This window comes from Kogia breviceps, chromosome 1 (genome assembly GCF_026419965.1).
Source record: "Kogia breviceps isolate mKogBre1 chromosome 1, mKogBre1 haplotype 1, whole genome shotgun sequence".
Classification (NCBI taxonomy): Eukaryota; Metazoa; Chordata; class Mammalia; order Artiodactyla; family Physeteridae; genus Kogia; species Kogia breviceps.
This window is the reverse complement of record NC_081310.1, coordinates 50810454-50834828: the sequence shown is the minus strand read 5'-3', so window position 1 is coordinate 50834828 and position 24375 is coordinate 50810454. Positions and strand designations below refer to the sequence as shown.

Below are 24375 nucleotides of genomic sequence, written 5' to 3'. Positions count from 1 at the left end.
GTAAAAAAATATGGTCACCTTAGTTACATACTCTCAGTTTACTATTGATTGTTGGTGGACATGTAGTTTACATATTATTCTTGACATATACAAATGAGCAATATGGTCTAATGGGTATACTCAGAGAAGTGTAGATAGAGAAAATAATTCTTAAGTTTATTCATTAATATGTCTTCTTTAGTCAGCAGAGTTTATTGAATAGTAAGAAGGAATTTATTGAACTCTGTTATGTGTTTCCACTGGATACTTTTAGTACATTTTAGGACTTGGAGCTATTAAAAGTATTTTTCCTAAACTTTTATTAGGAATATAGTTTCAAAGGTAACTTCTAAGATAAGAAATAACTAAACATTTATTATGTGTGTATTTTAAATATATATATTCATGTATGTATATAATCATCTATTAGATATTGAGTGCTTTTTTTCCCCTTAGTTCTTTGATCTTTAAAATTTTTGTAATCAATGATATAGGATCACAGGAAAAAGTCAATTAAACAGACAAGAGAAAACACATTTCAGGTAAGAAAATAAAACAATAGACCACATACATGATACCTATATCTTTAATTATGAATGTGTTTTTATTTTTTAAAAGTCACCCCTTAAAACTTATCTTCCCAATAAATTCAATTTTCATTCCTAGAATGCTGACTTTATGTGTTTACCAAGTCACTACTGAGCACGTTCTTTGTGCCAGGTGCTATGCCAAACACTGGCGTTATAGAGATGAGGTTCCTGTCGTAGGGAGCTTGTCTAGGAGAGGGGATGTGACTGGGGTTCGTGGTACTTTGGAATAAAGAGGAGGAGCATCTAAATATACTGTCATATCAGGAAATACTTGCCATGCATAGGAAGCTCTGCCAACATTCTATCTTTAAGGATGAGATGGGTAAAGAAAGGTGCATTGGGTAAGGGCTTCTGTGGTAGAGCAGTCAACACAGGGGTCTGAAATTAGTGTGAAGTCACTTGAGAGCCAGATGTTCTGGGAATGAAAGATTTGTGAAGGGGAATAATGGATGAAGCTTCTAGAGTGTTAGGGAGGAGCTGGATTCAAGGATCCACTTAAAGCTGTCCTTGACAATTGGAAATCTTGTTCCCATTGACAAAAACACTATATGGTGTGGCTGTGGCTCTCTGTTTTGTTTTAGTGGAGAAAATGACCTATACTTTTGGGCTATATTTTTCTTCCAGTGTCTCAGAAAAAGTGAAAACAGAGAGTACAGTATTGGCTAGGGAAGTTTCTACCCTTATTCATACTTTCCTTCCATCCCCCTGCCAAGGAACCTGTAATACACATTCAAGACCAAGGACAGTAATTGGGCCACATTTCTCGAAGTTATGCCTTAGTAGGGGAGGGGTTGAAGTGGGCTGCCTAGACCAGCCTTGCCCTAGTCACTGGATAAGTGTTCTCTCGCCCTTGTTTCTCACTGAGTGTGGTCTTCCACACGTGGGCCTTTCCTAGCCATTGTGGTGTCAAAGTACAAAGGTCTGAGGTTCATGAATGGGCTTCATGGAGAAAGGGGCACGGGACGCCTTTCAGTTTCTTTGATAGCCAGGCTTTAGGCCTGCCTCTTAACTTGGCCAAATGAAGGTTTCATATGATCCAGCCCATGTTTTCAGGGTTGTGAAGGGAATGTATTGGGGTTTGAGCAAAGGCTGTCTGACCTTGTCCTTTCCACACATCTCTTTTAAAAACCCTGCAGGAAGGGGTGACCAACAGAACTGAATGTTTAGCACCCTGGGTTCTCTTATTTTTCTTTGATCTGTAGTACATATTTTCAATGGGGATGAGATTGCCCCTGAGGGGGCAAAAATTGATTCTTGGGGGTCAAAAAAATCTTACTCTTTTTATGTATAAAGCACAGATGTACATGCAGTACACATACTATAGTACAGCTGTGGTATTAAATTTAATGGGAGGAAATTAATGCAGAAAATGTCTAATAAGGCTTCTTATGTGCACAGTAGTAAATAAGAAAGTTGAGAAACATGTCTAAACCATGCTGTCTCTCTTTTTCTTTCTCATTCTCTTTGTTAGGCAGTACAAGGCTGGTTCAGTGACTTATAATGCCATCACTATTCTGGACTCTGTCTTTTTTTGCCCTGCCATTCTTAGTGCATAGCTTTCTTCTTCAAGGTTGCCTTGTGATATAAGATGGTTGCTGCAGCTCTGCTATCATGTATAACTGAGAGGGAGAAGAAAGAGGTGGGTAGGGCCAAAGGTACACATCAGCTAAATTAGATCCTTTCAAAGGAACTATCTGTGATGTCACTCAGCAACCTTTAATTATATCTTACTGACTAAAATATAATTGTATGGACACTCCATTTATAAGGGAGGCTGGGAAGTGTAGGTTTATTTATTTATTTACCTATTTAAGTTGGGCACATTGCCATTCTCAACAAAATTGGGATTCTGTTAATAAGAAATAACGGGCAAATGGATATTGGGTAGGCAATTAACAGTTGCCTTTAATTGTCCCTTTGTCATTCATTTGCACGGCAGTTACCCAGGGTAAGGTATAATCTGTGATTTGAAATAGAATGACAGCTAAGTGCCTCTACTTGATGCTGGGACTCATTAATCTGGTGCTTTAAATTCTTGAACCGACTTTGTGAATAAGTAAATAAAATGGATTACATATGAAGGCATTAAATTTTTGAGAGCATTTCCTAGTGGGGAGAACACATGGTATTTGTAAACTGAGAACTGGCTTCTTCCTTCAGTTTACAGATCTCTGACTCAGAAACTTTTGCATTTTGAATATTGCAATGGGAACCATTAATTATTGGTTAATTATATTTAATGAAAACATATTGCTTAGAAATTCTGAGTTTTGTGAATGAAAGGTAAATATTGAAATTTCTTAGATGTTAGTAAAAAAAATAAAAGCACTGTGTTTCTTGCGTTTGGATTTGCAACTATGTTTTTCAAACAAGATGATGGTGGTATTTATGGAATACCACAAATTATAGAGTAAATGATAGCCCCCAAATGTGATCTTTACAAATCAGTAAATGCTAATATTCTTACAGTGTGCCAAGAATTTAGGGGAAAAAGGAAACTGTGGTGGAAAATTTCCAATTAAATATGTGGATTTTGGCATAATTACTTCCTTCATCAATTAAAGTGGCATTGTAATGCCTGGCAAAGCTCGAGATTAGGGCATGCAAACACAAAGCCATTTTAACAGTGCCATTGTGTTCAGTGTGTGGAATACAGGACCTCAGTCCTTCTTGTTGCAGGGAGCAAACAGTATTTGGCAGTGACCTATCTGTTTCTCTCTCCTGTTTCTCTCCCTCTTTTTCCTCATTTTCCTTCTCTCTTTAAAATTGAGTTATCATTTTGAAAGACTGTGAGATAATCCTACAGGGACTGTTTTGGAACACATAAAATTACATTTTGAGGATAATTTTTAGAAGAGACTTCTCTGTTTTTAAGGAATGATTTTTTAAAGTATATTGGCCCTTGGATTTTTAAAAATATTGTTTCCTTCAAATTCTATTCCGTGTCTTCAGACATTCAGTAATATTTGCCTCCCTGATGTTCTGTATTGTGTACTTTGGTTGACTACTGTTAGATCTTAAACATTCATAATAAAAATATTAATTTCAATGACCTCAGCAAATTACTGGTAAATCAAAAGTTATCTTGCCTTTTCTTTCTGTCCGTGTAAAATGCCACTTAGTTGTCCACCTGTTGAGAATCAGATATGGGAATGTTTTCCTTCCATGTTTTGAATATATGGGGCAATGAGAAAACATCCTGAAAGAGTAGGTGGAAAGTGTTAAAAATAATACCTGAGCACCGAAGGAGGCACTCGGAGGAACACAGGGATGAGGGAGCAGATGTGTAAATAGACCAGTATGACAAGTGTGTGTTGAGAGTTTAGGTAGAGGCATGTACAGGGGGATTTCAAAGAAGGTGTACAGGGGGATTTTCTCAGAGAATGTGATATGGAGCTGAGTATTGAAGATTAAGTAGGAGTTGACTAGATGGAGAAGTAGGGAGGGAGCATTCCATGAGGGAAGCATGGACTATGCCAAAGAATGTGCCAGAGAGCACAGGTGAACACTGAAACTTCCACTAGGAGGCACACTTTTTTTGTTGTTGTTTACAGTTTGGATTTCATGCTAAAGACAGTGGGGAGTCATTTAATGATTTAGAGTCTGGGAATGTTGTGATGGGATTTATGTTCCTCTTGAGGTTGGATTGGAGGGTGCTCAAATTGGATGCAGGGAAATTAATTGGGAGATTATTGTGGTAGTCTGTATGAGGGTTGGAGGCACCTGGAACGGGGATTGAAATAGAGAAGAGAGGATGCATTTAAGCGATGTTAAGGTAGAATCAGCAGGACTTGGTGGCCATTTTGGAGCATGAAGACAGAGGAAGATGGTAGATGGATGATTTCCATGTACTTGGTTTGGCTGACATGTACGGATGCTGATGATGTGGATTGTGGTTGAGAATAAAGGAGGAGAAACATGTTGGATAGATGATAATGAGTTGAATTGTAGAGACTGGTTTTGAGACATCTAAGTGGAGATGTCTAAGAGGCTAATGTGACTTTGGGATACCTCTGACTTCTGGTATTTAATCTATTGCTCTGGGGACTCTTTCTCAATCTCTTCGTTAGTTCTGTGTCTTTCAGGTGCTCATTAAGTATTGGTATTTTCCAGACTCCATATTCATCACTCTTCTCCACTCTGTTCCTACTCATCTGTTCTCTTGGCTTCAACAACCTGCTCCAATGAAGACTCACAGATTATTATCTCTACACAGGACCTTTATCCTAAGTTCCAGTTGCTCAGTCTAACTATGTACTTGTTGTCTTAATCTAGATATTCTCTAGGTATCTAACGGTCAACATATCCTCATCTTCTCCCATTTCTTTTACAGTGTAGCATAGTCTAATGCTCAATGCTAATGCAGATGCTAGAGTCACACTTTCTAGGTTTGAGTCCTAGATCTGTCACTAGCTTTGTGACTTTGAGAAAATTATGTAGCCTTTCTGTGCCTCAGTGTTCCCATCGGTGAAGTGAGAATAACAATAGTATCTACCTCATAGGGTTGTTATGAAGATCAAATGAGAATGATGCCTGGTACATGGTAGATACTATATATATATCAGCTATAACCAAATATTTCTGTATTTCCTATTCGGGTTAATGGCACCACTATTCAATCAGCTTCCCAAACCAGAAATATCCTGGTGGCTATTAACTCCTTCATATCATTTCATTCCACATCAAAGTGATCATTAAGTCCTGTCAGTTGTCCATTCTCTCTGTCGTCTTCTCTCCATCTTCACTATCACTGCCTTGAATAACTTTTATCATCTTCTTCCTCAATGACCTAGACTGGTTAGTGACTAGCCTCTCTGTCTTTTGTTTTCCCTTTTCAACATTCTCTGTAGAGTCCCCCAGTGAACTGTAAATCTGATCACTGAAAACTCTTCAGTGCTCTCCTGTTTTCATAGGAAGAAAAAAATACAAGTGAAGCCTCTAAGGTCTCCTCCTGCCTCCTTCTCCAGAGACTTCTCCACCTCATTCTGACCTTTCTTTAATATTTACAGTTCCATAATGTTCTGTGTTATGTAGATCTCCCATGTCTTTACACATTCCCTGTGGATCCCCTGTGGAATGCCTCCTTATCTCATGTCTCTCTGAAATTGTTTCTGGCTGGTCCCCCAAGCAGAATAGATTATTCCCTGCTTTGCATCCATACTTCAACTTGTGTGGAGCTTAACCATAGAGTCTGTTATGCTTACTGTAGTCATTTACATTTCATTTCCCACTCCCCTCCACAAGACTAAGATGATTTGGCTTTGAATGGATCAGCTACATGAATTAACGTATTGGAGGGTATGAGTTACATCTCTTGGCTTCAGTCAAGGGCAGATGTTAGACATTTATTTACTGAACAGATCACCTGGTTAGTCATCATTACATCTATATTGAACAAAAGCATGTCCATAGTTTATTTTCTGCTAAGGGGGAAAATTCCTTTTAGCTTTGTTGGTACAGCCATTGCTCTCTTTTTAGGCGTCCAAAGATCAATCATTTCCTAATTGAGCAATGATAATATTTCTTGATAACTAAGTTTCTGGAAGAGCCAGTAAGAAATGTTATCAAGGTGGTTCTTAGACCATAGCATGGGAACTGTTCTCTCCTTTTTGTTCAGGAATCAGGAAACCATGAAAGAGCATTGACTTTTTGTCTGAAGACTAGCTGTTAAGACTGTGTAGATTAATACGTTATTGAGGTGGGTTGAGAGAGAAGAAAGACATTTGAATCATAGCTGCTATGTGGCATAGAGAAGGAAGCACTACTGCTGCCTTAAAAATCTGTACAGTCCAATCATAGATGAGGCATTCAGGCTAAAGAAGGGAGTCAATTTAATACTGCTTAGTCTCCAGATTACTCTTCTTGCTCTACCTTGAAGGTCCATTTTTCAGGAAAATGGAACACAAATTTAAATCCACAGTAATACTAAAGGCACAGTCTTTTTTTCTGCATTAATTTAGCAAAGTAATTTTTCTGTAAGATCTACCTACAGGAGAACCAACCACCTATTGGACAGAAAATAATAAAATTCAAATGGATGGTTGTACTCAGTGGCTAATGAATTATTCATTATTGTTTGTATCAGTGCCTTGGCTCCCTGTTAATGGAGGCAGGAATAAGGAACTGAGTTTTCCAAACCAGTGCAGCTGGTCAGTCAATATCAAGGGGACAGTTCAGGTGGGATCTGAGCCTCCTCACCTCCAAATTTCATTCATGAAATGTTAAAAATTGTCAAGGCTTTTTTTTTTTTTTTTTTTTTTTACACGAGAGGATGCTAAAATATCAGGGAAAACACCCTGTGGTTGTATTGTAGCATAATAATAGTACTACTTTTTTTCTGTGGTGCTTTGGTTTTTAAAAATTTCCCATGTGTTGCATTTCCTTTAATTCATAGAATTATCTCAATTTAGTAGAAAAAGAAACTGAGGTTTAGAGAATTTTGCCCATTCAGTGGCAGAACTAGAGTTCAATGAGAGGTTCTCTGTGTTTCATTTGAGGGCTTACCCCCTTAGCTCTCACAGCAGGGGTGTGCTGGGCATATGGTTTTCATGCTGCTGGGTCATCAGATTGACGTGAATCTTCAGGGTTCCAGATTAGTCACTCAGTCTTCAGAAGAGAGAAATTTCTCTCTAGTGCTTTGTGGCACTCAGATACTCCTATGAAGTCAGGCTGTCCTTCAAAATAGCAGGATTTGGTTACCAAATCTTTTGACTTTTGGTGAAAATGTATGTGTTGGAGGTAGGACTGGTGAGATCCATGAAGGGGATACTTGAAAACGTTTATTACTCTTAAAGCAAAGTTCTGTTTCCTTAATAAAAATGTAGAGAAAAGTGTTAGCTATGTCTGTCAGCTTACTTTTTAGACAAACACATGATAATTATTTGTTATTTAAGATGTTTGATACCTTCTCTTTTTCTTTGATAATGTTCAAATGATTGTTACTAAATCTACATTATAAATATATGGTCACAAGCATGAGTTGAAGCAGATCCAGCATAAAGGTATTAAGTAACTAAACCTCCTTTCTTCTTTCTTCCTTCTCTCCTTCTTTATTTTCTACATCTTTTTCTTAAAGAAAATATTGATTTGTTAAATGCTATTATTTAGGCATTTAAGACATGTATATTTATCTTTGGCATCTATACATCCTAAAACCTCATTCATGGCCCTAATAACTCAAACAGATGGCCTCCAGCTCTTTGCTCTGGAGTTTTGTTTCATTTTCCTTTTATCCATTTTGATTCTCAAATTAACTTTTCCTTTTTAGGTCTAGGCACAGAGTAGATGCTCTCCTTGTTTTTTTTTTAAAGTGATTACTGAAAACATCCAAACTAACAACTATTCTAATACAGTTCCTGAAGAATATTAAGAATATCTGATTACATGTATTCGGATGTTTTTAAAAGGAGAGTGTCTCTCTCATTTCTGAACTCTAGTGTAATTTATCTGCTCCCTTCTTAATGGTTTTCTTTGTGCATGTATGTCTTTATCTTCCCATTAGATTTCATACTCCTGGTGTCTAACTAGTGCAGGCCCATGCCCACAACATCTTCCTAGCACTTCTTAGTTTTTCAGTGAATTTTTTTGATAAGTAAATCATATTATTTATTCAGGTGGCATTTTTTAAGAGCAAAAACAAGTCTGTAATTTCACTATTCTCTGTTTTAGTTACATATAGTGACATTCCAAATGAAACTTAGCCCTTGGAGTCAAGGAGTAAAGTCATTAACTTAGCTAGGAGGCTGTCAGAATTTACACTAGCACTTGCAAAATAAATTAGTTGTAAGTAGGGGAAATTTTGCTTAATTTTATCTCTGTAACTCTCTATTTCAAAGTATTAGTGGAGCTAAAGCCTTGGATTTTGTAGCATTCTCAGTGACCATTACCAATTGTATAAGCTGTTGGTTACTGAAATCCCATCTGTGTTGAAGCTGTGTTCTGTCAATTTTCCTACAAAACTCATAGTATATCCCATGCCATTATTACCCACTAAATTGTTAAGTAACTAACTTGAGACCAGTGGTTCTCAAACTGTAACAGGGAAGAGCTAAATTGGACTCCATGTTTGATCTGTTTCTTTGACTTTAACCTTTGCTTTTTGTTGTTTTTGTTATTATAATCATACATAATGGCCTCCCTCAGGTAACCTTGCCCCTCTGCCTGAATGTTAAACCAAAGTGCCTTTGTACATCCTGACCCTGTCCACCTATGGATGGCTGCAAGAAAGAAGAAATTAACACATCCCCTCCTGGAGGCTGGCCATTCCAGGTGATATTTGCAAAACTTATGGCCATTTTACTTTACTTCCTCATCACCTCCCCCTCTCTGATTCTATAAAAGAAACTGGCATCCAGACCCAGATAAGATAGTTTTTCAGAGACACTAGTCCGCCATCTTCTTTGTCTGCAGGATTTCTGAATAAAGTTGCTATTCCTTGCCTCAACACCTCATCTCCTATTCACTAGTCTGTTGTGTGGCATGCAGAGCAAGCTTGGACTCGATAAGAAAACCATGGTGAACATCAGAATCCCCTGGAGTTTGTTAAGAGTATAGATGCCACATCTTTCTCTGAATATTTTGAATCTGTAGGTTCAGAATGGATCCTGGGTATCTGTGGTTATAACACTTTCTGGTGGTCCTGGAACCACTTTTTGGGAAACATTGCCATTGAGTCCGAAATTTATTTTGAATGGAATTCTGTGATTTTTAAAATGATAATGCTTCTAAAAGTTGTGAGTCATTCTAAATGTCTTTAAAAACAGTGTTATAGGTGTGTTGATGAATTCTCTTTGACATTGCAGAATCGGTACTGATTTATGTGGCATTATAGATGTAATTATAAAATACTTTCTTTGCAGTTTTATTGGTTTAGTGTATATTAACATGCCATTTTAAACACAGTATTTATTTGAAAAATCTCCTTTTTTATAAGCTCCTATCTATCGTGAATGAGAAAAAACAAAAATCAAATTGCAGTATTTTTTCTGCTGTTAATTTCTACATATGCAATATTTATCTCTGCTTAATCCCACGTTTTGTGTGACCTTTAATTGGAGAAAAAATTAGGTATTTAGAAGATACAATCTAATGTGCCTTTATTACCTCTTATAATGGTCAGTATTTCATGGTGTTAATATTGATCTTGAAGCTGGACGCAGTGATGAATTTTTTAATTACCAAAGAGTTTAAGGATTAACTTCCACAGCAAATATTTTTGTACATCTTTGTTCTCTGAAAATAAAAATGAATTGACAATACACAATAGTTTAATGCAAACTTTTATTAATTCCAGCTAAATGAATGAATTACATATTCCAGTGAGGTCATTATGATAATGCACATGGGTTAATATTCAGTATTAGGACCCTTCCCCACCCCCATTTTTTATTTTGCAAATGTCTCTTTTATAAAGTGGGTCTAGCATTTTATTTTATTTTGCAAATGTCTCTTTTTTTTTGCAAATTGTCTCTTATATTTTGCAAATGTCTCTTTTATAAGTTGGGTCTTTTTTATTTTGCAAATATCTCTTTTATAAGGTGGGTCTAGCATTCTTTAGATGTGTGATGCATTGAAAGGTTGAGAATTGGAATTTCTGTGGAACTTGATTTATAAATTTATAGGTGATCAGAATTCCTTAATATGCCTTAATCTATTCCTTCTTTTTTTTTTTTAGGGACTTTCTCCCTCGAGGGTCAGGCATTGTAACGAGAAGGCCTCTTGTGCTGCAGCTTGTTACTTCCAAAGCAGGTAATGAATGAAGATGTTTGCCACATGGATGAGTGTATCCCATGGTACCTGTTGTCTCCATTCCTGGCTGTTGGATTGTAGCAACAGAAACATTTTTGTGATCACTCTGCTATGGGTAGCTGCCTATATTTCTCTCCAAAATGCCCTCTTCTTCATTGCCTTTTAAATTCCCTTTATTACATTAAATGGAAAGTCTCATTTCTCATTGTAATATATTTATAATTTTACAGTGTGGCATAACCACTAATACCCCTTTGGTATACTTCCTTCCTTCCTGCGTGTGTGTGTGTGTGTGTTTTAAAAGTAATTTAACATCCATCTAACACCTGTATGCATATTGTCAACTGAAAAAAAAAAAAAAAAGCACAACCTAAAAGTTGAGAGCTGTGTTTTATTCGGTGGGAATTTTTAGGATTTAAAGCCTGAGAGGAAGATCTCAAGTAACCCTGAGAGACCTGCTTGGAGGAGGCAACTGGGGAGCTAGGATATATAGGAGTTTTGCAACAAAGGGCAGGTAGTAGGAACAAAAGATTACTGGTAATAAAAGAAACTGGATATCTCAAGGAATTTATCATTTTTCTGTGACTGGGAAGATGCAAGAGTCTGGGCTCAATGAAATCATTTCTTTGATATGCACCTCAGCTATCTGGGGTCAGTATCTTGTGTTTTCACATCCTGAGTCTCCTCAGGGCTCACCAGCTCACCCTCCCATGGTGGCTGCAATCACTGATAACTGTGACATCCTTTGTTTACTGATATAGCAGGCAATATTCCATTTATCAATATGTATAGTGTATGTGTATCTATATCTATGTTTATATCCATATCTGGATCTATATCTAATGTGCTGTTTTTGTCCCTCTCCTTAACACTATGGTAATTTGATAGGCAAATGAGCTTTGTTTTCATTTTTGTTTCTCAATAACTGGTGATGTGGAATTTTTTGTGTGCGTTTATTTGGTATTTGTATTTCTTCTTTTGTGAATTGGCTGTTTTTTTTTAAAATCTTTGCCTATTGCTTTTTGAGGATTTTACTACTTTTCCTAACAATTTCTTTGAATGCTTAAGATTGAAGCACTTGTAAAGTTCATGCCTCATAATTTACAAAAACGAGGCCATGGAGGTTTACCCTTATGTTTTCTTATAATAATTTTACAGTTTTGATTTTACATTTAGACCTTTGATCCATTTTGAGTTAATTTTTATAAGTGGTACAAAGTAAGAGTTCAACTCCATTTTTTGCATGTATATATCCAATTGTCCCAGCACCATTTTTAGAAAAGACTATTCTTTCTCCACTGTATGTTTTTTGGCACCTTCATTGAAAATCAATTGGCCATAGATATATGGGTTTATTTCTGGACTCCCAAGCCTATACAGTTCTTCTATATCTCTGTATTTGTGCCTGTACCATACTCTCTTAATTACCCTTGCTTTGTACTTAGTTTTGAAATTCAGAAGTATGAGTTTTTCTACTTTGTTCTTCCTTTTCAAGGTTGTTTTGGCTATCCTGAGTCCTTTAAAATTCTATGTGAATTTGAGAGTCACTTTGTTTTATCCTAGGAATGCAAGATTGATTTAATATCTGAAAATCAAGTAACGTATCATATCAACAGAATGAAAACAGAAATCACAGGATTGTCTCAATAGACTTAGAATGAGCATTTAAGAAAATCCCATACTCCATCATGAAACACTCAGCAAACTAGGAATAGAAGGGCACTTCCTCAACTTAATAAAGGACATGTATGAAAAACTCACAGCTAACATCATACTTAATGGTTAAAGACAGAATGTTTTCCCTCTAGTATTGGGAATACAACAAGGATGTCCACTGTTGTCACTTCTATTCAGTGTTGTACTAGAGGTTCTAGCCAGCACAGTTGGGCAAGAGAAAAAAAATAAAAGACATCCATATTGGAGAGGATAGAGTAAAATTATTTCTATTTGCAGATGATATGATCAAGTACATAAAAATTCCTAAGGAAGTCACTAAACAACTATTAGAACTAATAAATGAGCTCCACAAGGTTACAGGATACCAGATAAAGATACAAATATCAATTGTAATTTTATACACTTGTAATGTGCAATCAAAAACTTGCAGTAAGAAAACAATTCTAGTTACAATAACATCATAAAGAATACACTACTTAGGAATAAATTTACAAGAAGAGCAAAACTTATACTATGAAAACTACAAACTATTATTTAGTTAATTTGAAAAACATCCCATGTTCACTGATTGGAAGACTTAATGTAAGATGGCAATACTTCCCAAATTGATTGAGTCAATACAATCCTTTTGCATTTTGAATCACAATTCAGCTCACTTTTTGGGTAGAAATTGTAGGCATTTTAAACCATTTCTTAATGTAAAAAAATCGAAGTTTGATCCAAAGGAATAGACTTGAATGATGTCATTTGGAAAAAGTAAATTGCTTACAAATCTACAATGTACCAGATACTATTTGAAGCTCTGGTGATATAGCAGTGACTAGGACAAAGTCTCTGCCCTTCTGGTGATTTATAGTCTGATTATATCATTTTTAATGTATAGAAAGTTTACTCTTTATGGTTATAAAATCTATACATTTACATTTAACAAAAAGTAAATATTTAGCATAATTTTTTCCTTTCCATATGTTTTAAAATTTTTAGCATTTAGTTCTGAAATTTATTTTCATGTACAAAGAAATAATTTTTTCCCCAGTCTCCTTTATCTTATATTCCACTCTTAGTGCAATCTATTTCTGAATATCTTTTTTCTTTTAATGTGCCAACACTATATTGTTGTGCCATGTGGCATATGGGATCTTAGTTCCCTGACTCACAACTCCTGCAGTGGAAGTGCAAAGTCTTAACCACTGGACTGCCAAGGAAGTCCCTACAGCGTTTTACTTTTAACAGGTTTATAATTTGCTTTAATATCTATCTATCAGTGCTATAGTCCTCCCCCCATTATCTATTTATTTATTTATTTATAATTTTTATTATTTTTTTTAATTTGAAGAGTTTGAATAACAAAATTTTATTTGCCTAAAACTGATACAGGCTTCTTCTACCTTTTAGGCGTTCCCAGTTTGGGAGCCTTTTTTTTTTTTTTAACATAATTATTGGGGTATAATTGCTTTACAATGTTGTGTTAGTTTCTGTTGTATAACAAAGTGAATCAGCTATATGTATACATATATCCCCATATCTCTTCCCTCCTGCATCTCCCTCCCACCCACCCTATCCCACCCCTCTAGGTGGTCACAAGGCACAGAGGTGATCTCCCTGTGCCATGCGGCTGCTTCCCACTAGCTATCTATTTTAAATTTGGTAGCGTATATATGTCCATGCAACTCTCTCAGGTCGTCCCAGCTTACCCTTCCCTTTACCTGTGCCCTCAAGTACATTCTCTACGTCTGTGTCTTTATTCCTGTCCTGCCCCTAGGTTCTTCAGAACCCTTTTTTTTTTTCTTTTTAGATTCCATATATAGGTGTTAGTATACAGTATTTGTTTTTCTCTTTCTGACTTACTTCACTCTGTGTGACAGACTCTAGGTCCATCCACCTCACTACAAATAACTCAATTTCGTTTCTTTTTATAGCTGAGTAATATTCCATTGTATATATGTGCCACATCTTCTTTATCCATTCATCTGTCGATGGACACTTAGGTTGCTTCCATGTCCTGGCTATTGTAAGTGGAGCTGGAATGAACATTGTGGTACGTGACTCTTTTTGAATTATGGTTTTCTCAGGGTATATGCCCAGTAGTGGGATTGCTAGGTCGTTTGGTAGTTCTGTTTGTAGTTTTTTAAGGAACCTCCATACTGTTCTCCATAGTGGCTGTGTCAATTTACATTCCCACCAGCAGTGCAAGAGTGTTCCCTTTTCTCCACACCCTCTCCAGCATTTATTGTTTGTAGATATTTGATGATGGCCATTCTGACCAGTGAGTGTGAGGTGATACCTCATTGTAGTTTTGATTTGCATTTCTCTAATGATTAGATATGTTGAGCATCCTTTCATGTGTTTATTGGCAATCTGTATATCTTCTTTGGAGAAATGTCTATTTAGGTTTTCTGCCCATTTTTGGATTAGGGTGTTATTTTTTGATAATTGAGCTGCATGAGCTGCTTGTATATTTTGGAGATTAATCCTTTGTCAGTTGCTTTGTTTGCAAATATTCTCCCATTCTGAGGGTTGTCTTTTGGTCTTGTTTATGGTTTCCTTTGCTGTGCAAAAGCTTTTAAGTTTCATTAGGTCCCATTTGTTTATTTTTGTTTTTATTTCCATTTCTCTAGGAGGTGGGTCAAAAAGGATCTTACTGTGATTTATGTCATAGAGTGTTCTGCCTATGTTTTCCTCTAAGAGTTTGATAGTGTCTGGGCTTACATTTAGGTTTTTAATCCATTTTGAGTTTATTTTTGTGTATGGTGTTAGGGAGTGTTCTAATTTCATTCTTTTACATGTAGCTGTCCAGTTTTCCCAGCACCACTTATTGAAGAGGATGTCTTTTCTCCATTGTATATTCTTGCCTTCTTTATCAAAGATAAGGTGACCATATGTGCGTGGGTTTATCTCTGGGCTTTCTACCCTGTTACACTGATCTATATTTCTGTTTTTCTGCCAATACCATACTAACTTGATTACTGTAGCTTTGTAGTATATTCTGAAGTCAGGGAGCCAAGATTGCTTTGGCTATTTGGGGTCTTTTGTGTTTCCGTACAAATTGTGAAGTTTTTTGTTCTAGTTCTATGAAAAATGCCATTGGTAGTTTGATAGGGATTGCATTGAATCTGTAGATTGCTTTGGGTGGTATAGTCATTTACACAATGTGGATTCTTCCAATCTAAGAACATGGTATATCTCTCCATCTGTTTGTATCATCTTTAATTTATTTCATCAGTGTCTTATAGTTTTCTGCATACAGGACTTCTGTCACCTTAGGTAGGTTTATTCCTAGGTATTATATTCTTTTTGTTTCGGTGGTAAATGGGAGTGTTTCCCTAATTTCTCTTTCAGATTTTTCATCATTAGTGTATAGGAATGCAAGAGATTTCTGTGCGTTAATTTTGTATCCTGCTACTTTACCAAATTCACTCATTAGCTCTAGTAGTTTTCTGGTAGCATCTTTAGGATCCTCTACGTGTAGTATCTTGTCACCTGCAAACAGTGACAGTTTTACTTTTTCCTTTCCGATTTGATTCCTTGTATTTATTTTTCTTCTCTGATTACTGAGGCTAAAAGTTCCAAATCCATGTTGAATAACAGTGGTGAGAGTGGGAAACCTTGTCTTCTTCCTGATCATAGTGAAAATGGTTTCAGTTTTTCACCATTGAGATCCATGTTGGCTGTGGGTTTGTCATATATGGCTTTTATTATGTTGAGGTGAGTTTCCTCTTTGCCTGCTTTCTGGAGGATTTTTATCATAAATCGGTGTTGAAGTTTTTCAAAAGCTTTTTCTTCATCTATTGAGATGATCATATGGTTTTTATCCTTCAGTTTATTAATATGGTGTATCACATTGATTGATTTGCATATATTGAAGAATCTTTCCATTCCCGGGATAAACCCCACTTGATCATGGTTTATGATCCTTTTAATGTGATGTTGGATTCTGTTTGCTGGTATTTTGTTGAGGAGTTTTGCATCTCTGTTTCTCAGTGATATTGGCCTGTAGTTTTCTTTTTTTGTAACATCTTTGTCTGGTTTTGGCATCAGGGTGACGGTGGCCTCTTAGAATGAGTTGGGGAGTGATCCTCCCTCTGCTATATTTTGGTAGAGTTTGAGAAGGATGGGTGTTAGCTCTTCTCTAAATGTTTGATAGAATTTGCCTGTGAAGCCATCTGGTCCTGGGCTTTTGTTTGTTGGAAGATTTTAAATCACAGTTTTAATTTCAGTGCTTGTGATTGGTCTGTTTATATTTTCTATTTCTTCCTGGTTCAGTCTTGGAAGGTTGTGCTTTCCTAAGAATTTGTCTATTTCTTCCAGGTTGTCCATTTTATTGGCCTATACTTGCTTGTAGTAATCTCTCATGATCCTTTTTATTACTGCAGTGTCAGTTGTTACTTATTTTCATTTCAAATTCTGTTAATTTGAGTCTTCTCCCTTTTTTTCTTGATGAGTGTGGCTAATGGTTTATCAATTTTGTTTATCTTCTCAAGGAACCAGCCCTTAGTTTTATTGATCTTTGCATTGTTTCCTTCATTTCTTTTTTATTTATTTCTGATCTGATCTTTATGATTTCTTTCATTCTGCTAACTTTTGGGGGGTTTTTTTGTTATTCTTTTTCTAATTGCTTTAGATGTCAGGTTAGGTTGTTTATTTGAGATTTTTTTGTTTCTTGAGGTAGGATTGTATTACTATAAACTACCTCTTAGAACTGCTTTTGCTGCATCCCATAGGTTTTGGGTCGTCGTGTTTTCATTGTCATTTGTTTCTAGGTATTTTTTGATTTCCTCTTTGATTTCTTCACTGATCTCTTGGTTATTTAGTAGCATATTGTTTAGCATCCATGTGTTTGTATTTTTTACAGATTTTTTTTCCTGTAACTGATATCTAGTCTCATAGCGTTGTGGTTGGAAAAGATACTTGATACTATTTCAATTTTCTTAAATTTACCATGGCGTGATTTGTGACCCAAGATATGGTCTATCCTGGAGAATGTTCCATGAGCACTTGAGAAGAATGTGTATTCTATTGTTTTTGGATGGCATGTCCTATAAATATCAATTAAGTCCATCTTGTTTAATGTGTCATTTAAAGCTTGTGTTTCCTTATTAATTTTCTGTTTGGATGATCTGTCCATTGGTGAAAGTGGGGTGTTACTGTCAATTTCCCCTTTTATGGCTGTTAGCATTTGCCTTATGTATTGAGGTTCTCCTATGTTGGGTGCATAAATATTTACAATTGTTATATCTTCTTCTTGGATTCATCCCTTGATCATTATGTAGTGTCCTTCTTTGTCTCTTGTGATAGTCTTTATTTTAAAGTCTATTTTATGTGAGATGAGAATTGCTACTCCAGCTTTCTTTTGATTTCCATTTGCATGGAACATCTTTTTCCATACCCTCACTTTCAGTCTGTATGTGTCCCTAGGGCTGAAGTGGGTCTCTTGTAAACAGCATATATATGAGTCTTGTTTTTGTATCCATTCAGCCAGTCTATGTCATTTTGTTGGAGCATTTAATCCATTTACATTTAAGTTAGTTATCAATATGTATGTACCTATTACCATTTTCTTAATTGTTTTGGGTTTGTTATTGTAGGTCTTTTCCTTCTCTTGTGTTTCCTGCCAAGAGAAGTTCCTTTAGCTTTTTTTGCAAAGCTTGTTTAGCTTTTGCTTGTCTGTAGATGTTTTAATTTCTACATCAAATCTGAATGAGATCCTTGCTGGGTAGAGTAATCTTGGTTGTAGTTTTTCCCTTTCATCACTTTAAATATGTCCTGCCACTCCTTTCTGGCTTGAAGAGTTTCTGCTGAGAAATCAGCAGTTATTCTTATGGGGATTCCCTTGTATGTTATTTGTTGCTTTTCCCTTGTTGCTTTTAATATTTTTTCTTTGTGTTTAATTTTTGATAGTTTGATTAATATGTTTCTTGGCATGTAAATCTCCTTTGATTTATCCTGTATGGGACTGTCTGTGCTTCCTGGACTTGATTAACTATTTCCTTTCCCATATTAAGGAAGTTTTCAACTATAATCTCTTCTGATATTTTCTCAGTTCCTTTCTTTTTCTCTTTTTCTTCAGGGAGCCGTATAATCCGAATATTGGTGCATTTAATGTTGTCCCAGAAGTCTCAGAGTGTCTCAGTTCTTTTCATTCTCTTTTCTTTATTCTGCTCTGTGGTAGTTATTTCCACTATTTTATCTTCCAGGTCACTTATCCATTCTTCTGCCTCAGTTATTCTGCTATTGATTCCTTCTAGAGAATTTTTAATTTTATTTATTGTGTTATTCATCATTGTTTGTTTAGTCTTTAGTTCTTGTAGGTCCTTGTTAAACGGTTCTTGTATTTTCTCCATTCTATTTCTAATAGTTTGGATTATCTTTAGTATCATTATTTTGAATTCTTTTTCAGGTAGACTGCCTATTTCCTCTTCATTTGTTTGTTCTGGTGGGTTTTTACCCATGTGTGTATTTCCTTTCTTCTCATTTTGCTTAACTTACTCTGTTTGGGGTCTCCTTTGCACAGGCACATGTTCGTAGTTCCCATTGTTTTTGGTGTCTGCCCCCAGTGGGTACGGTTGGTTCAGTGGGTTGTGTAGGCTTCCTGGTGGAGTGGACTGGTGTCTGTGTTCTGGTGGATCTTGTCTTTCTCGTGGGCTGGACCACCTCCTTGATGTGTTTTAGGGTGTCTGTGAACTTATTATGATTTTAGCCATCCTCACTGCTAATGGGCGGCATTGTGTTCCTGTTTTTCTAGTTGTTTGGTATGGGGTGTCCAGCACTGGAGCTTGGTGGTCGTTGAGTGGAGCTGGGTCTTTGTGTTGAGATGGAGATCTCTGGGAGAGCTCTCTCCAATTGATATTACGTGGGGCTGGGAGGTCTCTGGTAGTCCAATGTCCTGAACTCTGCTCCCCCACCTCAGAGGCTCAGGCCTGACACCCAGCTGGGGCACCAAAACCCTGTTAGCCACCCAGCTTTTGGGAGGTCTTAGGTCTTCTGCTAGCATTCAGTAAGTGTTCTTTAGGAGTTGTTCTACACTTCGACATATGTTTGATGTATTTTTCTGGAGGAAGGTGATCTCCATGTCTTACTGCTCCTTCATTTTGAAGGTCCTCTCAGGACTTTGTTTTTTTTTGTTGTTGTACGTGGGCCTCTCACTGTTGTGGCCTCTCCGGTTGTGGAGCACAGGCTCCGGATGCGCAGGCTCAGTGGCCATGGCTCACGGGCCCACCCGCTCCATGGCACATGGGATCCTCCCAGACCGTGACACGAACCCATGTCCCCTGCATCGGCAGGTGGACTCTCAACCACTGTGCCACCAGGGAAGCCCAGGACTTTGTTTTTTGTGTTTTTTTTCCCCCTGACTGCTTTGTGCACAACAGATTGAGAGAGCAAAGCTCCAGTTATCATACACATATACACATAAGGTCCAGTCCATTACAGTAATTGTCACAGGTGTGTGGTTCAGGAAGAGAATGAGTCCATCTTATAAATTATCTTCTCTCAGCATCTTCAGAAAAGAAGAAAGCAGCATGTTTCTCCTCGAGGTAAATCCACAATAAAAACAGGGTAACAGGAAAAAGCTCATGGAAGGCTCTTATGTAAAGAACTAAAATGCCAGATCCTCAAATCTATACATGTATGGATGCACTGTTGATAGTTTTCTATTCCCATAATTTATTTTAATTTAGGGGTTCTTTTCTGTTTGTGTCAAAGTTTAGAATAATTTTGTAAAGACAAAACCATTGCCACTAGAATTATTTTAACTTCAGTAGATTATTAGAGAATAATCAATATCCTTAAAATATTAATATTTTTTTCCAGTAGAGAGACCATGCTATATTCTTTCCTTTGCTCACATTTTCTTTTACTTTGGTAAAATTCTTTTTTTTTTTTTTTTTTTGTGGTACGCGGGCCTCTCACTGTTGTGGCCTCTCCCATTGCGGAGCGCAGGCTCCGGACGCGCAGGCTCAGCGTCCATGGCTCACGGGCCCAGCCGCTCTGCGGAATGTGGGATCTTCCCGGACTGGGGCACGAACCCGTGTCCCCTGCATCGGCAGGCGGATTCTCAACCACTGCACCACCAGGGAAGCCCTACTTTGGTAAAATTCTTGATGATCTTTGTACAGCATCCATACATTTCTAGTTAGGGTGTTCATATTTATTTTTGTTCTTGTAGTTTGAATATGTTTTTTTCTTTTCCATTATATTTTCTGACTCCTAATTGCTGATCTATGTAAAAGCCACTATTTTTAATTTTAATTCTTAAATTAACCATCTTACTCTATGTTTGACAGATTAAAATATTTTTAATTGATTCTCTTGGGTATTTTAGTTATATTGTAATTTTATTTGCATTTCTTAATTTATTCAACAAATACTTATGCAAATATTGGGATGACTGAGAGAAGATACTTATTGACCAGAATATTAATAAGCTGTGTTGCAGTGGGGGCTTTTTGTTGAGTATTGACATGGGAGGGATGTTCTTACACATTGAGCTCCTTTGAGGAGGAACATCACATGCTTCTTCCTTATACCCTTTTGTCAACAGTCTCCCAATCTTGTCCCTTCTAAGCCCCTTACCATTCTTTCACTACTTCCCATTAATCAGAGAGGATCATACCTCATGCCCCTCCTCTCTCTTCATGTGAAGTGGACTAGAAATTCTCCCCTCAGGGAAAACTTACTATCCTGACAATCCTTGGGGCTTTTGCATTTCAGTACTCTACTCTAATTGATGCCAGCTAAGAATTTCCCCCCTGCTTTTTTTTCTTTACCCTAAAGGCACACTGTTCACAGGGAAGTCTGGGGTATGACTATAGGCTTGGGTTGATGGACGGCTAACAAAATGGCAAAAAGAAGCAAGGGGGGATATATGTTACTGTTCATGCAATTTACTTGTGCCTTCGTATCCTAACTGGGATAAGTTCCATAAATACTACTTTCTTTTGATAGATGTATTCATTCAACCAATGTTTACTGAGTGATTCCTGTGTACCAGGCAAATATCCCTGTCATCATGGAGCTTATATTCTTGTGGAGAAACCAACAGGAAGTGTAAAAAAAAAGCAAAACAAACACACAGAAGGTTAGGGGATGAAGAAAGTGGACATTCAAGCCGTGATGATATTTGTGTAGGCATAGGGACCTTAGATGATTCTAAGGTGGGAGCTGCTTATTTGTTTAAAGTTTAACAGGGAGACCAGTAGGTCTGGAGGTGGAGTGAGTGAGGAAGGGGAGTAGGAGATGGGGTAAGGAGAGATGATGTTGCTGAAACAGGGAAAAAGCTCATTGGGTAGGGTCTTGTGGGCTAGGGACTTTGAAAGGGAACATGATAGGAAGATTAGAGCCTTAAAGTAGGTGTCATTGAATGTAAGAGAAAGAAATGATAGAGTGATTCAGAGATTGAAAAGTGGTAGGATAATTTCTTTACTCATGAAGAGGGTGAAGGGATACCTCTTTTTTTGCAACCAAATGGAATGTGGAAAATATGGGGGAAATTGCAGATAAGTCTGTACTTGTATTGGATTCCTTGTTTGATTACTTTATTTTCTCTAGGAGAAGTAGGAGACAAAGTATTTGCTGATAATGATTATCTTTTTATTTCCATTAGTATGTCTTTCATTTCTCTTTAATGCCCTATTACATTGATCAAGACTTCCAGAACAATGTTGTGCTCCTTTGCTGAAAATGCCTCTTGTGTTAAATTATGCATATGCTATTTGTTTTTCCTGGTAAGGAACTATTTTATTCCTGATTTTTAAAAGATTTTAAAATCTAATAAATAGGTATATAATTTTATTGAATACATTTAGGCATTTATTGAGATTATCTTTTAAAAAACTCAGATATGTTCACCCTTACCTTTTTAGATTTCTTATTTAAGCGTCCTTGCATTCCCAAGATATACTTGATTATAGTACCTTATTCTTTTACTGTACCATTAAAGACATTTCACTAATTTATTTAGGTTATTTACATTTCTTTCTATACACATCTATCTTGTTGGTGTTATAGAGTTATCAAGTGAAAGCTATACTAGTCAGCATAAAATATATTCAGCAACACTCTCTGTCTTTTGACTTTCTTCTATTAGCTTTGGATACTCTCAAAAATGCATTTTGGTTTCTGTTTCCAATTAAGGAGGGCTGCTAGCCTGGCTTATTGTAAAGGGTTATGCCTTCACCTAAGGAGTTCAGCAGCCAAGGGTAGTAAGAGCCTGGGCAAGGTTAGACTTGAGGCTGTGGTTGCACTGGGTCCTGAGGCCTGGGTGTCATGCACATGGGGAATATTCAAAACCATGTAGATGCTTAGTGTTCTAATGTAGAGATTTTCCTGCAATAACTCTAGAAACTTTTATAAAAGGATTGCTAGCCCAGGACAGTGACTATGGAGAAAACTATAATAATAATTTGCTGCCATTTTTTTGAGCATTAATTATGTATCAGCACTATGCACTTTGAAGATACTTAAAAAATTATTATTATGTTTCTTTAATTTTTTAAATTTATGATTGGCTGCATTGGGTCTTTATTGCTGCATGCGGGCTTTCTCTAGTTGTGGTGAGCGGGTTTTTCATTGCGGTGGCTTCTCTTGTTGTAGAGCACAGTCTCTAGGTGCACAGGCTTCGGTTGTTGTGGCATGCAGGCTCAGTAGTTGTGGCTTGCGGGCTCTAGAGCGCAGGCTCAGTAGTTGTGGCGCACGGGCTTAGTTGCTCTGTGGCATGTGGGATCTTCCCGGACCAGGGCTCGAACCCATGTCACTTGTATTGGCAGGTGGGTTCTTAACCACTGCACCAGTAGGAAAGTCCCTGAAGATGCTTTTATTTAATCTTTACAAGAAACTTCTGAGATACATATCATGATTGCCATTTTAGAAAAAGAGCCCCAGCAAGGTTAATCTGTTTGTCCAAGGCTACACTGTTGGTAGGAGTGGGGATTGTTATTAGTAGCTTCCCGACACTGTTAATACTGCATTTTTAAAATAAGAAACTCGAACTGCTTGATTTATATTTTCAGGACACACTTTATATTTTTATAGGGTATTTTTTAATGTAAAGGAGCATAAATATATGAATAATAAATATAGAAATTGGTTAATTCACAATTATCATCTAATTTCCAACATAATGCCTATATAGTAATATTTAACTGTTTATCTCCACCTGCTATTTTATTAGTTGCTAAACCAAGTCAAAAATTAATTATAGGCACCATGCCTTATTCTACATAATTTGTTTTAGGACATTTAGTACTTATCACAGAGGGCATTCCAAGAAATCACTCAGTGTTGTGAGAAAGGTGAGCAAAATCACCCCCTCTATTTTATCAACAGTTTTAAGTGATATCATGGTAGTTTGGTTTCAGAGAGAGGTATTTCTGTAGGTATGGCTTGGAAGGACCAGGCTTGGACAAAACATTGGTAAGGTGTTGGATGAGGACTGCAGTGTCAAGAGCAAGGAAGTAGGGAGAAGGTCTTCATAACACAAGAAGACAGTTTTCAGTGCCTGGGGGTTTCCTCCAGTGCCGTGCTGAAACTGGGTTACGCCAGCTCCCACGGTCAGGCTGTGCACCTGTCTTCCCATCTCTGTAATCAGTGACATCATGGTGGTAGCTTGAAGTTGGTCATGGTGGGAATATTTCCAGTACAGAAATGGTCAAATGCTACAAATCAGGACTTTTTCCTCCCTATGGTGCCAGCTATTAAACATTTACCAGCATACCGCTGGTTTCCTTCTTTTCAACACCTGATCTTACTGTTTACTGGTTAAATGACATGTCAGACTGAGAAAGCAAGTGTGTCTGAATGTAATACTTTGATGAACTACTGAGTATACTGAAAGTGTCACTACTTTAAGAAATGACCCATTTGGAGTTTGATATGCCCTCTGAAGGAGAGGTGTTTCTTTAAGATATCAGAATCCAAGTCATTCTCTGCATTAAAAGTTACTGTTATGGACTTATACAAGTAAAGCCTGTAGGTCATGGTTAAGGACAAGTGATTTTGTCTCCTGGAGAACTTTTCTGTTAAAATATTTCTCTAAATGCTGTTATATTCCCTCACTCTCCTTTATTGCAATGACAATAATGTAAGAAAAGAATGTATTAAAAATCAGAAATTACAAAATGGATACATTAAAGGTAATTGTTTAAATTACTGAAGTATTCTTTTTTTGTGGAAAATTTCCTTGGTACTTCTATGTGTGTCAAGTATAATAATTCATCAAAATTTGATTTGCCACCTTTGTATTGCATCTGCTGCACAATATAACATGTGTCCATGTTTTAAAAACTGCCCAAGACTTGTAATTTATTAAAAACTTATTACTATTCAGTATTTTGGGTCCTTGGTTAGAGTTGCTATAAATAAGCATTTTAGTAAAGATGCTCAGTAA

The 24375-nt window shown here is 36.8% G+C and overlaps 1 protein-coding gene across 5 annotated transcripts in view; it reads left to right on the top strand.

The window, feature by feature from the left end:
• The window catches only part of DNM3 (dynamin 3), a 579215-nt gene that overhangs the window by 80419 nt on the left and 474421 nt on the right, over positions 1 to 24375 (top strand). For all 5 annotated transcript variants that reach the window (XM_067031599.1, XM_067031590.1, XM_067031586.1 and 2 more), the window contains exon 2: positions 10243 to 10316. In XM_067031599.1, coding sequence (XP_066887700.1) covers positions 10243 to 10316 — 74 coding nt within the window. The remainder of the gene's footprint in view (positions 1 to 10242; positions 10317 to 24375) is intronic.